Raw genomic sequence first — 12,639 nt, forward strand, 5'->3', positions numbered from 1 at the left:
TCATCTCTCCCTTCTGCAGCACAGCTTCAGCTCCTGACCAGGGTGGGTCTTTAAAGCAGAAGAGTGGTGTGATGGGGAGGTCTACGTACTCCAAACTTGACCCTTCACTGTCGTGTGTCCAGGAGCACACCTGTGGTATAATCAGGAAGTCTGCAGGACATTCTGGTAAACTGGAGTTGAATCTCAACTGACTCATTTGATTAGATAAAGGATTCAAATATACAGTAACTGAGCAAAAGTGTCAATGATGGATGGCTATCCATATCCTCATCCCAAAAAATGAAGCAGTCATGTAGCAGATCCTCCTACTGAGGTAAGATGGTTAATACCAGGGAAAGACAGGACTTTCCCAACCCCAGTGTAGTCCGAAACCTATGGGTCATTCGGATTCCCTCATGTCCTAATCTAACCCACTAATCCATTTGATTATTTTTTCAATTTTTCGATCCATATTCATTTTTTCAATTGTATAACGTTAGCATGCCCAAAGGGGTTGGGCAGCCAGTTGACCTTGGACCCCTAGAGGTTTTCTTTTCTCCTTACTAAAGAGTTTTTGGTTCCGCTCCTCCATTGTCTTCTGGTCTTCTGTTCTGTATTCACAACATGTACGGTCACTTGCTTTGTTAAGCGCCTTGGGGCAACCCTGTTGTGAAAGGCGCTATAGAAAAATAAACTGAATTGAATTGAATAATCCGGTTTGACTGGAAGTCAAACCTGTGATATTTACTACTCCTGGCACAACAGCAGTCGGTAAGTTGTTCTAGTTGTTAGAACCTCCCTCGCCATATCTCAGGCTTACCCCCAGACAGTACCATTTAACCCACGTTGTTTGGCTGCAAGACTTTACCAGTTTATTCTGCACTTAGGCATTGTGTGCTGAGCTGTTTTATAGAGAGGAATTGGCCTCAGCCGTCAGCAAACTGATGTCTTTAATAACCTTGTAAACGATGTAAAACCTTTTCTCTCTACAATGCTCTCCTACAGCCTAACCCAGTGTTAACCCTCCAGATCTAGCTACTAGTGCTGTTACAGGTCCCTTTTGAAAACACTTACACATAACCCTTGAGTGCACAGAATATCAGTGAAAAGGAAATGAAGAAAGATGAAAATTTAAGTCTTCCCTTTATGTATAAACAGATTTATTTAAGTTAATCTTTTTCTCGTCCAAAGTTGTTTTTTCGCCATATCTATAAAACATTGAACAATTACAAGCTCTATACAGTAGACCAACTATCATCATTTTATTTTTATAAACCAGTTGCTGTACCACATGGCTTGATTTACAGATGTTGTGTTGTACCCACTCCCCTGCCCACCCCCACTATCAGAAAAAGTGACTTTTACATGATGATTAGTAGGACTTCAATTGACTGGGACTATCAATTACCAGAGGATTTGTAACAGATGAAGTAAGGAGGCTTACTGTCATTTTACAATGGGCTCATATATATTTTTTTATCCTATACTACCAGGTGCATTGTTTTCTAAATTAAAGTACAAATCCATTGACATTGTAAATGAAACAGTAAATAACTTTGGCACACTGTGCTATGTAAACATTTCATCCAATTAAAAAGTATTAAAGTAGTTGTTTTTCATTCTCCCCCCCGCCCCACCCCACTTTCCTTAAAATGAACTAAAGAACTGTTTTAGAACTATCTTACAAAAAAGGCTCGATTCAACCACTTATAGATTCTCAAAGGACATCTGACGAGTCTTGCTCTCCGTTCTGCTATGAAGCACCACGTGCTGACACCGTTATGACAAGGGTTACATATGAATGAGTTTTCTTCTCCATGCTCTGCGAATGCATTTCTCTTTGACACGCTGGCTGGTGTTAAAGATGCTCACTCTTCAGACAAGAAGGCAGTTCTCAATCAACTCCAGACCTACAGGCACCCCTTCTTGTGCAATGTGCAGCTATGGTTTCTCACATGCAAAATGGCCACATTTCCTGCTAATCTCTGGAGTCAAGACCAAATCTGCTGCAGTAGTTTGCCTGCTTTTAGATGTTATTAAGTACATGTGCGCAGCCTGTAGGCATAAGAGCCACATCGGGGTATCTTATTGCTTTTTTCAGTCTTTGTATGTGCAGGACTGACTTAGGAGATGGTAGCCCCTTCTTTGCCTTCCATTCATAGTCTTTGGAATACTTTGCTGACGCACATGAAGCACATTTCACATGCGATGGGCATCTCGAAAGGCAATTACCTCTGTTTTTAAGAAAAAAAATAAAAATCATAATAACTGGGACTTAAAATGGTCACTCATAACACAAAAGAACTTGCAGTGAAATCACCATCCCCTGACTGCTTGGTACAGTTTCCTTACAGCCTTTTCCTGCCAGCTTCGCCGGACCATGACCAGGTAAGTTCAACTCTGAAGAGAACCGATGCGGTGCAAGGATTTAACTTTGAAAGACAAACACGGCCGAATTTTAGTTTCTCGAACCTGCGCGTTGCTGGAAAACCAACTGAAACGGAGACCAGCCCAGCTGAACGCACGACTGTGTCACATCTCCCTTTTCCACATGCTGAGCGAGCCTCCGTCCTGCCCTACAAAGCTCAGCCCGCAACCTTGGGGCGCAGCTGACAAACTAAGGGCGCATCTTAGAGGGAAACAAGGAACGGACCGACAAACTGGGGCTCTTTACATACACCAAAACCAGAAATACAGCTAGAATATTTTACAGAAGGTGAAACTCAATTTGGTTGGCTTTGTTCGTTCTTCTTAGCGTTATTACTGTTTCTTCAATGTCGCTGAAAGAAAACACATGGAGCATGACAGACCTTTCTTCGCTCTTTTGAGGTTTACAAAAATAAAAGAGCGCCTATCTTTTGTTTTTTTTCAGATTACCACACAGGGCAAAGGGGTAAGTTAAATACTGAAGAACAGTAGCATCCAGTGCTACAGTCCACACAGGTCCAGCAGCAACAAATCACCTGTTTCAACAACTCTGCTCCCAGTTTGTGTTGGAGGCCTCTTCAGCGTATCGTTTTTTTCTGTATCGAAAACCTCGATTCCTACAGTATGATTCAGACTCACAAATAGAAATAGAAATATTTCGGATATTACATCATAGAAAATAGAACAGGTATTTCTCCAGCAGTTTGGAAAAAAAAAAACACCTGACTCGGGCACCAGTTTCTTCTGCTGAAAGGGAGGCGCCGGGAGTCAGGATCTGCTTCCCCTCAGCAGTTCAAAAACGTCGTCTTGACCGACCGCTTCGCCACTTTTCCAAAGAGGCACAGCCTGATAAGGTAAGGGACTCTAAAACGTCTTTACATTCTACAGGATGAGGAATTAAAAATGAAATCAAAATTAATATCCACTGGGAATGCAGAGATATTCAGCGAAATGCAGGGAAAACCCTTCCAATTCCACTGGCGTCAAAAAAGGGTTTAGTTCCAACGCTGGGCCAGGATGAAACACTGAGGTATATAGTGAGATGGAGATCATCTCTTTCTCTCTGTCCTTATTATTCTTCTTTCAGCTCAATTTCCTTGCGTCTCTCTCTTTAGTATGTGCTGGATTTGAGAGGATTTTCTTGCTCCGCGGGCTCTTTACTGCTGCAGGTTCAACGTGAACTTCCACTGCTGTGTGAGGGACGGACTGCACACCTCCACGGTCAGCCCCCCACTCCGGGCACTGCGGCTGTCCAGACACAGGTTACTGCCCACGTGTCTCAGCTTGGAGTTGTTTTCAATCTGCTCCCATTTCTGAAACAAAACCACAGCGCCACCGTTAATCGCCACACGCCACACCTCCTTCTCCTCCTCCTCCCAGGATGCACTGCTCTGTAGGAGCTGCACCAGGGAGAGAGATTTCTCTACAAGCCTGCTTGCTGGAGAACAGAATAACACAGCTTACATTTCCTAACTGGATAGTTGCAGTTCATTTTAACAGCTTCAGCGATCTGACTGACCTCTCTGAAACTAAAATACAGTTACAGTCCTTTTTTAATGCATGTTTATGAACCCCTCCCCCACAGCATTTCTTTGCAAGTTCTGTCTCCGGGACAGTATCACACAGAGTCTTAAGGGCTCCTCAGCTTCGCTCCGGCAGGCGAGTCAGTTTTATTTTAGCATGGAGACAAAATTTCAGCCAAAGGGTTGGCTGAACAGGTTTGTGGTTTGAGGAAGCTGAGAGCAGATACCAGTCTCAGTGGAAACTACATGGAAGGGCACTGGAAACCAAGAACAGGAGGCACTTACTTTTCCATGGGTGGAACAGGGGTTGTGGAACACACTACCTGGCCATGCTGCTGAAGCCAGTACTCTGGTTTCTTTCAAGAAACAACTGGGCAACTATTCTTATGTTCATACATGAAAAATGTAGCTAGCAATGTACAAGCAACCTTCAGTGTGCGCTTCAAACTCAAGTCTTGCTCTGAGTCTTGTTCAGTCCCATGCTCTTATGGTGGAATTGTCAACTGAACGTGAAACCCCATCACCCCCACGTTACCTCAGAACTTTTCTACTGAACGTGAAACCCCATCACCCCCACGCTACTTCAGAACGTTTCTACTGAACGTGAAACCCCATCACCCCCAAGTTACTTCAGAATGTTTCTACCGAATGAAAATCCCCATCACCTCTATGTTACCTCAGAACTGTGTGCCCTTTAAGCTCACCTGCCTGCTGTCGTTCTCTCGGCACCCCTGCAGCTTGATTTGCGATCCTGCAGCCCGGTCAACCACCGTCAGGCACAGATCCATGTGCTTGACAGATTTATCCTTAGTCAGGGCCCATTCCTGGAGGGAACACAGCAGAGAAAAGCATGATTCCGCTACACACTCCCCCTGGAAAGTCCCCTGGAAAATAAAGGAGGGACTGGATAGGACTGAGGTGCTGTCCCTGACGATGGGACACGCATAACTATTGTAGTAAACTTCGAAACTGCCCTCATCAATGAACATCGACTTATCAGATGGATCAGTGACAGCAGACATCAATGACGACAACAAGTGATCTAAAAAGAACTAACTAGTTTCACCAGTACGCACAAGGAATGCTTCTAAATATAAGGTCTTAAGTTTATATATGAACTAAATATTTCATCAGGTACCTGAACTATTTTCTTAAGTAACCATTGTATACTTTGTACAATTACAAATATTAATTTATTCAGTGGATTTATTTAATAAAACTTAGTTACCCCTCCAAAAATTGCTTCTTTTATTTTGCTTTTATCCAAAGCAATTTCTATTTGCACCCATTTATACAGTTGGAAATTTTACTGGAGAAATTCAGATGAAGTACCTTTCTCAAGGGTGAAACAGCAGCGTCCCACCAGACATTACAATTTAAATGATGATTTATCTTTATTGAAAAGACTACAGCCTTCTGAGTCATAGTCAAGTGTTTTTACAAGAATGACACACATTAAAATGATTTACTAAAGTTAGTCAGCTCGCAGTGTGGCCCTTTCAAAAGCCACCCTCTTTTAGAAGACCTCATCCAAATTTCCATACATTGATCTTATTCATTTATTGGGCGAGTTTTTACTATATTTCAGTAGAAAACACATCCACTTTGCTACTGCTGCACATCTCTATGTCTGAAGGGTTGATCTGAAGGTCAAATGCAAGTAGAACGTGTGAAATAAAACTACAGAAGCTACTCCAGGTTGTAAAAACTCTGCACTGCACCTGGTTGCCTCCAGCATTGTGGCACTCGTACACTCCAACAACACCGTCTGCAAAATGCCCCAGGGTGTCCAAACAGTTGCTGCCCTGCTGTAGGGCTCCAAACGCAATGTCCTGGTGGTCTGGTACCCTGGTAAACGCATCACACAGGCAGTCAGAAAGGCTCATTTCAGTAAAACCCTCGTGAGGGCTCTGGAGCACAGTAACACATTCAAAGAGGCTGCAGTGCCCCCACAGGCACTGTGGAGACAGGCCGGGGCCAGCAGATGGCGCTAGTGTGCTGAGAAGCAGATGGAAGACGGCATTCCCTTAATTCCTGGATTTACAGCGAAGGGGAGGAAAGCCAAAAGACAGCACACCTTGGAGGTTTAACGCAGACAGGAGAAATGGCTAATTGATTTGTACAATGTTTCCGGCTGCAATTGCCTCTATTTTTGGCATTGTTGAGCTTTTGCCGAGAGCGTGCTTATGCTCTCCGTTACAGCATAGTTGGGCAATACATCCCAAAGCAGTAAATATTGTATTGAGAAAATCGGCAGCACCTGAGGTCACAAGTCTGTGATTTGCCATTCTCTGTCAGAATGGACAGTGAATGGTCTCCTACCAATGCTGGGCCTAAGGGTGTGAGTCCATCTCATCCAACTCTCCCTCTCTGCCATGCATGAGAAATCAATTAAAACAAACACCAGTGGTTTAAAAAAACAGGGTTTCTCCTTCTGCTATCCACACACTGTCAGGCTGATGCTTATAAAATGAGATGTTGACCTGTGTGGTAGAGTGTAAAACCGTGTGCAAACCGACTCTGTGACTTGGCTCACTCACCTCAGCTCAGGATACACATTCTCCAGGTACCACTTGAATGGTTTGCAGGCGAGTCTCTTTTTCATTTCCAGTCGGCTCTGAATGCTGGGGGAAGGCACAAGTCGCAGCGAGAGGAAAGAAAAAAAGATGGGATTTTATTTCCTTCTTTCCGCAGTCCAGTTTCGACGAGTCAACAGCAACAACACAAATCTCCTGGCACGCCACTGAAGAAAAGAACTAAATAGGAGCTAAAACTGGGACTTTGTAAGAGCCAACAGGTCCTCCACACCTCTTTCACTGCCTTTGCAGTCCTGCTTCAGCAATGAGCAGGAAGATATTACATACAGTGCCTTGCGAAAGTATTCGGCCCCCTTGAACTTTTCAACCTTTTGCCACATTTCAGGCTTCAAACATAAAGATATAAATTTTTTATTTTATGTGAAGAATCACCAACAAGTGGGACACAATTGTGAAGTGGAACGAAATCTACTGGATTTTTGAAACTTTTTTAACTAATAAAAAAATGAAAAGTGGGGCGTGCAAAATTATTCGGCCCCCTTGCGTTAATACTTTGTAGAGCCACCTTTTGCTGCGATTACAGCTGCAAGTCGCTTGGGGTATGTCTCTATCAGTTTTGCACATCGAGAGACTGAAATTCTTGCCCATTCTTCCTTGCAAAACAGCTCGAGCTCAGTGAGGTTGGATGGAGAGCGTTTGTGAACAGCAGTTTTCAGCTCTTTCCACAGATTCTCGATTGGATTCAGGTCTGGACTTTGACTTGGCCATTCAAACACCTGGATACGTTTATTTGTGAACCATTCCTTTGTAGATTTTGCTGTATGTTTGGGATCATTGTCTTGTTGGAAGATAAATCTCCGTCCCAGTTTCAGGTCTTTTGCAGACTCCAACAGGTTTTCATCCAGAATGGTCCTGTATTTGGCTGCATCCATCTTCCCCTCAATTTTAACCATCTTCCCTGTCCCTGCTGAAGAAAAGCAGGCCCAAACCATGATGCTGCCACCACCATGTTTGACAGTGGGGATGGTGTGTTGAGGGTGATGAGCTGTGTTGCTTTTACGCCAAACATATCGTTTTGCATTGTGGCCAAAAAGTTCGATTTTGGTTTCATCTGACCGGAGCACCTTCTTCCACATGTTTGGGGTGTCTCCCAGGTGGCTTGTGGCAAACTTTAGACGAGACTTTTTATGGATATCTTTGAGAAATGGCTTTCTTCTTGCCACTCTTCCATAAAGGCCAGATTTGTGCAGTGTAAGACTGATTGTTGTCCTATGGACAGACTCTCCCACCTCAGCTGTAGTTCTCTGCAGTTCATCCAGAGTGATCATGGGCCTCTTGGCTGCATCTCTGATCAGTCTTCTCCTTGTCTGAGCTGAAAGTTTAGAGGGACGGCCAAGTCTTGGTAGATTTGCAGTGGTCTGATACTCCTTCCATTTCAAGATGATCGCTTGCACAGTGCTCCTTGGGATGTTTGAAGCTTGGGAAATCTTTTTGTATCCAAATCCGGCTTTAAACTTCTCCACAACAGTATTACGGACCTGCCTGGTGTGTTCCTTGGTCTTCATGATGCTCTCTGCGCTTTCAACAGAACCTTGAGACTATCACAGAGCAGGTGCATTTATACAGAGACTTGATTACACACAGGTGGATTCTATTTATCACCATCAGTCATTTAGGACAACATTGGATCATTCAGAGATCCTCGCTGAACTTCTGGAGTGAGTTTGCTGCACTGAAAGTAAAGGGGCCGAATAATTTTGCACGCCCCACTTTTCATTTTTTTATTAGTTAAAAAAGTTTCCAAAATCCAATAGATTTCGTTCCACTTCACAATTGTGTCCCACTTGTTGGTGATTCTTCACATAAAATAAAAAATTTATATCTTTATGTTTGAAGCCTGAAATGTGGCAAAAGGTTGAAAAGTTCAAGGGGGCCGAATACTTTCGCAAGGCACTGTATAATTAATTACAATTGATGAATGAGTAATAACACATTGATTTTATCTTTCCTTTTATTTTATTTGTTGAATGGACTTCAATATAGGCAGTCTGTGTCCAAAACAAGGACTATTTTATGAAGCATTTTTTATGGTCTTATTTGATAGCGACGCCTCCATTAAGTTAACTGAACACTTGTTCATGTTAGCTGGTGGCGATTAATACATTCTCATGACCAAAGCAGTAGAGTTGTTGAGCTGAGCAGCTACAGTGATGGAAGAGAGTATCTGGATCTAGTTTCGACATGCAAAGGTTAGTCAAAACTTCAGGCAGTACCGTTAGCACATTTCAGTACTGCAGGTAACCCACAGTAAACCATAAGAATGCTAGGGGCCTGAGTGGAGTTTTGTGGGCTGGGTTATCCATGTTCACTAGCTTCACACAGAAAAGGCAGTTATATTGAGCTTTGGGACAAAATTTCCAGGCAGGCTTTTGCTCAGAGGGGAAGACCCCATGGACATGGGCAATAATAGATACTGAGCCTACAGAGAGGAGATTTGAAACGGCTCCTTCTCATGTGCACCAAACCACGCAGGCATAAGCTCCCATGAAATCCCGTTTTCTGTTTGGGATTCAGCTGGGAATGGGATGCACGTTTGCATTAGAAACCGACTCCCACACCTGAAGAAGGCCCCACAGCCAAAACGTTGTGTTTCTTTTGTTCTCTTTTCAGCACCTTTGCTTGTTCCTTTGCAGCCTACGCATGCTGACGCGGCTCCCTACTCCAGCTGCTCAGCCCAACGTCAACCAGGAAGAACAAGTCCTGCGAATTTTGGTCCACTCCGTTATCCACAGCGCTGGGGCGCGACTCCCAGAATCACTTACTTGCCATACGGGACGTTCCGAGCAGAAGGCACAGCAGCATAGTAAAAATTCTTAAATTCGTCCATCCACACCTCTGCAGCCCTTCGAGTGTTCCTATAAAAAAAACAGGAATAATTTATTTTACCAGCCTCGAAGGGATCAGTTTGTGGGAGGGTACTGTGAGATTGTTTGTGACTCGAGCGAAAGTCTGCTGCCACTTTAAAGATTTTTAGGAGTGGTCCCATCACGTCTGTTTCCCAGAAAGAGAATCCACGTTCTGTGCAATGCTGGAACCAAGAACCAGAAAGGGACTGTACCTCACTCCCTGGGGTGTACTTTGCTCTTCGACACACAAAACAAGCTCCCAATCCCAGTCTCACACTGTCTAATGCTAAAAAGGGGGCATCGAGGAACACAACATGATTTAAGCCCCAAGTCCTAAATTGCAAACATGAACAGGAATAAGATAAGAGAGATAAGATGAGATCACTTTATTAGCCCTATACAATATTAATAATTCGTCCTTTCGCAGACCCCAGCTTGCTCTCCATGAGACACACAGACTGGGAGAGAAGCTTGGGGTCAGAGCGCAGGGTCAGCCATATGCACAGCACCCCTGGAGCAGTTGGGGTTAAGGGCCTTGCTTGGGGGCCCAACGGAGTAGGATTCCTCTGCCGGCCGCGGGATTTGAACCGGCAGCCTTCCAGCCACAGGCATCTGACATTCCAGTCAGGCCATACACAATGCAAATAAGCAAGTTACTGATCTGAACGCACCCATGCCTGTACTATTGTGTTTTGGGTGTTTTGCTGCATTTGTAAGATCTCGACATCAAGACCACTTGTTTTGCCGCCTCAGGGAGGTGTAGCAATTGACTTGCAAACTGTACAGCTGGATATATTTTAATAACCATGTTTTTCAAAAAGAAGTAATTAGGTGTTCAGAATTATACAACTTCTCCAGACTGACTGGGAATTCCTGCCCCTGCAGCACATCAAAACCTGTTTATAAAGTGCACCTGGCTGTTCCAGTGGACCCTGTATATACAGTATCGCTGCAAGTTACACGCCACAGGCAGACAATGAGCCACAGAAGCACAGGGTAAGAGGTGAATTAAAAAAAACAAATTGTAAGACCACTCCATAAAAACCACAGCAAGTAAAGAGACTTTGGAACCAGACTCTGCCAACTCAAATTTTAGTTAATATTGGTGTATCTGTTCAGGCTATATTTCTTCTTAACCTTTTTTGCCTTGGAAAAGAGTGATTGCAAATCAGTAGCTCATGGCCTGTTCTTTGGAGGGGAAGATCTGTTTAGTTTCATTTGATCCTCAGATAGTTGCTGGACAACGAGTTATTCAGTTATATGTTAGAGCCGTGGAAAAATATCAGCATGGATATCCATCATTTTAACAGGTGGAATTATATTGCTTCTGTTTCGGGGGCAGCTAAAATGTAACTACTGCTTAAAATCTCATCTTGAAATCTACCACACTAGCGCAGTGTATTCAGTTTGGAGAAGCTGCATTTCGAGATTCACAGCCAATACTGGTTTCTTTTGCAACGCTGACTACCGTAATTGTGGTTTAAAATGACACTTCTTTGAAAAAAAAATTTTTTAAACTTTTATAATACGTCTTCTAGTACTATGAAATACTTGGAAAATGTTGCCCTGTCTGATGATTTCAGACCCTTGTTGCAACAGGGGTGCGCACTGGGCTTTTAAGGGGACCAGTGGGAAATTCCGGCAGTACTATCAGGATATTTCAGGACTTCAGGGGACCCAGACTAAACCACGTGAATACTAGGGATCTGAGTGGAGTTTGTGGGCTGGTTTGACAATGTCCACTTGCTTCACACGGCAAATACGCTTATACTGATGGATGTGGATGTTTGCCCGTCATGCCTTCCAGCACGTAGGGGCAGTAACATCCTGTTGCTGGGTCAGTAACATTAGTTTTTTACGGGACAGGGTTGTTAGCCTTGTGCCTTGTACCTCCAACATGGAGGACCTGGCACCTGACGTGGGACACGAACCCACTACCCTGAGAACAGAGTCTCATGCTCTACCAACAGAGCTAGCCAGGGCCCGACAGTTATACTGAGCTTCGGCTCAGAATTTCCAGGCGAGCTTTTCTACGAGGGGGAGACCCCACTGGCAACACATACTGTGCCTACAGAGGGCACATCTGAACCAGGGACAAGAGGTTGGTACTTATGGACTCAAAGGAAGGGGCACAGTTTCACTCCTGGGGAACCGTGGGAGGAGCAGGTGGCCAGCCCGCAGGAGACTTCTCCACAGAAACACAAGGGTTTTTTTCACAACTCGCAGTTTCACAAACACTCCCCCGCAAAACGAGGGATGTACAGACCTTGAACCACAAGGCAGACAGGAAGCGCTATCCCAGAAACAGACCTTCAGAACTAACCAGCCTGAATAGAAGCAAGAATACTGGCACCTCTAGTATGCAGCTAACAGACTGGGAAAATCTGGCAAAATACAGTCGCATTAAAACAGCCACAAAAAAACTCCAGGTAACGGCTGGTTGTATGCCAATGTCAAAAACTGTAATCACCTTTAAACTTCTTAATCTCCGCAGTAATCTCCAATTCTAAGCTCTTCTTTACATTTAATCTCTGCAGAGATACAGAAATCCTATCGCTGTGTCACCGGCAAGCGGGGAGGTATACTGTACATTACAATGCTTTTGAGAAACATTCATTCACTCTACTTACAACTGGACGACCAATTCTAACTTCATAAATGCTGACCTGGCAAACACCGTGCCACTGCCCCCAGGGAAGGTATAAGGGTGCTGTTTGCGGAAAACATGTCCCACTCGGCTGCAGGGAATGATTTCCAGACTGCCCCCACACTGCCACACTCGGAAGGAGATCTCTGTAACGACACAGGCACCAAACGGCAAGGTACCAGCAACAGGAAGACCACAGCTGTATTAGGGATTTTCACTTTATAAGGACATCAGTGTTTTTTATCACTCACAACCGACAACCCACTGAAACTCAGCAGGTGTGAGGCTGGTCAGTACCTGGATGGGAGACTCTCGAGAAAAACTAAGGTGGCTGCTGGAAGCAGTGTTAGTGGGACCAGTAGGGGGCGCTCACCCTGCGGTCTGTGTGGATCCTAATACCCCAGTATAGTGACAGGGACACTGTACTGTAGAAAGACGTCGTCCTTCAGATGAGAAGTAAAACTGAGGTCCTGACTTTCTATGGTCATTAAAAATCCCAGAGCGTTTCTCGAAAAGAGTAGGGGTGTAACCCCGGTGCCCTGACCAAATTTCCCATTGGCCCTTACCAATCATGGCCTCCTAATAATCCCCATCTCTGAACTGGCTTCATTACTCTGCTC

General features: G+C 44.3%; 1 protein-coding gene across 1 annotated transcript in view; it reads right to left on the minus strand.

The window, feature by feature from the left end:
* Positions 1–1,122: 1,122 nt before the first annotated feature.
* galnt2 (UDP-N-acetyl-alpha-D-galactosamine:polypeptide N-acetylgalactosaminyltransferase 2) overlaps positions 1,123–12,639 on the minus strand; it is an 80,914-nt gene continuing 69,397 nt past the window's right edge. The window contains exons 11-16 of the mRNA XM_088933918.1: positions 12,039–12,165; positions 9,289–9,381; positions 6,470–6,553; positions 5,651–5,777; positions 4,634–4,753; positions 1,123–3,719 (exon numbers count right to left, since the gene is read on the minus strand). Of these exons, the coding sequence (XP_088790044.1) occupies positions 3,564–3,719; positions 4,634–4,753; positions 5,651–5,777; positions 6,470–6,553; positions 9,289–9,381; positions 12,039–12,165 (707 nt within the window). The 3' untranslated portion in view covers positions 1,123–3,563. The remainder of the gene's footprint in view (positions 3,720–4,633; positions 4,754–5,650; positions 5,778–6,469; positions 6,554–9,288; positions 9,382–12,038; positions 12,166–12,639) is intronic.

This window comes from Atractosteus spatula, chromosome 15 (genome assembly GCF_055471065.1).
Source record: "Atractosteus spatula isolate fAtrSpa1 chromosome 15, fAtrSpa1.hap1, whole genome shotgun sequence".
Taxonomy (NCBI): Eukaryota; Metazoa; Chordata; class Actinopteri; order Semionotiformes; family Lepisosteidae; genus Atractosteus; species Atractosteus spatula.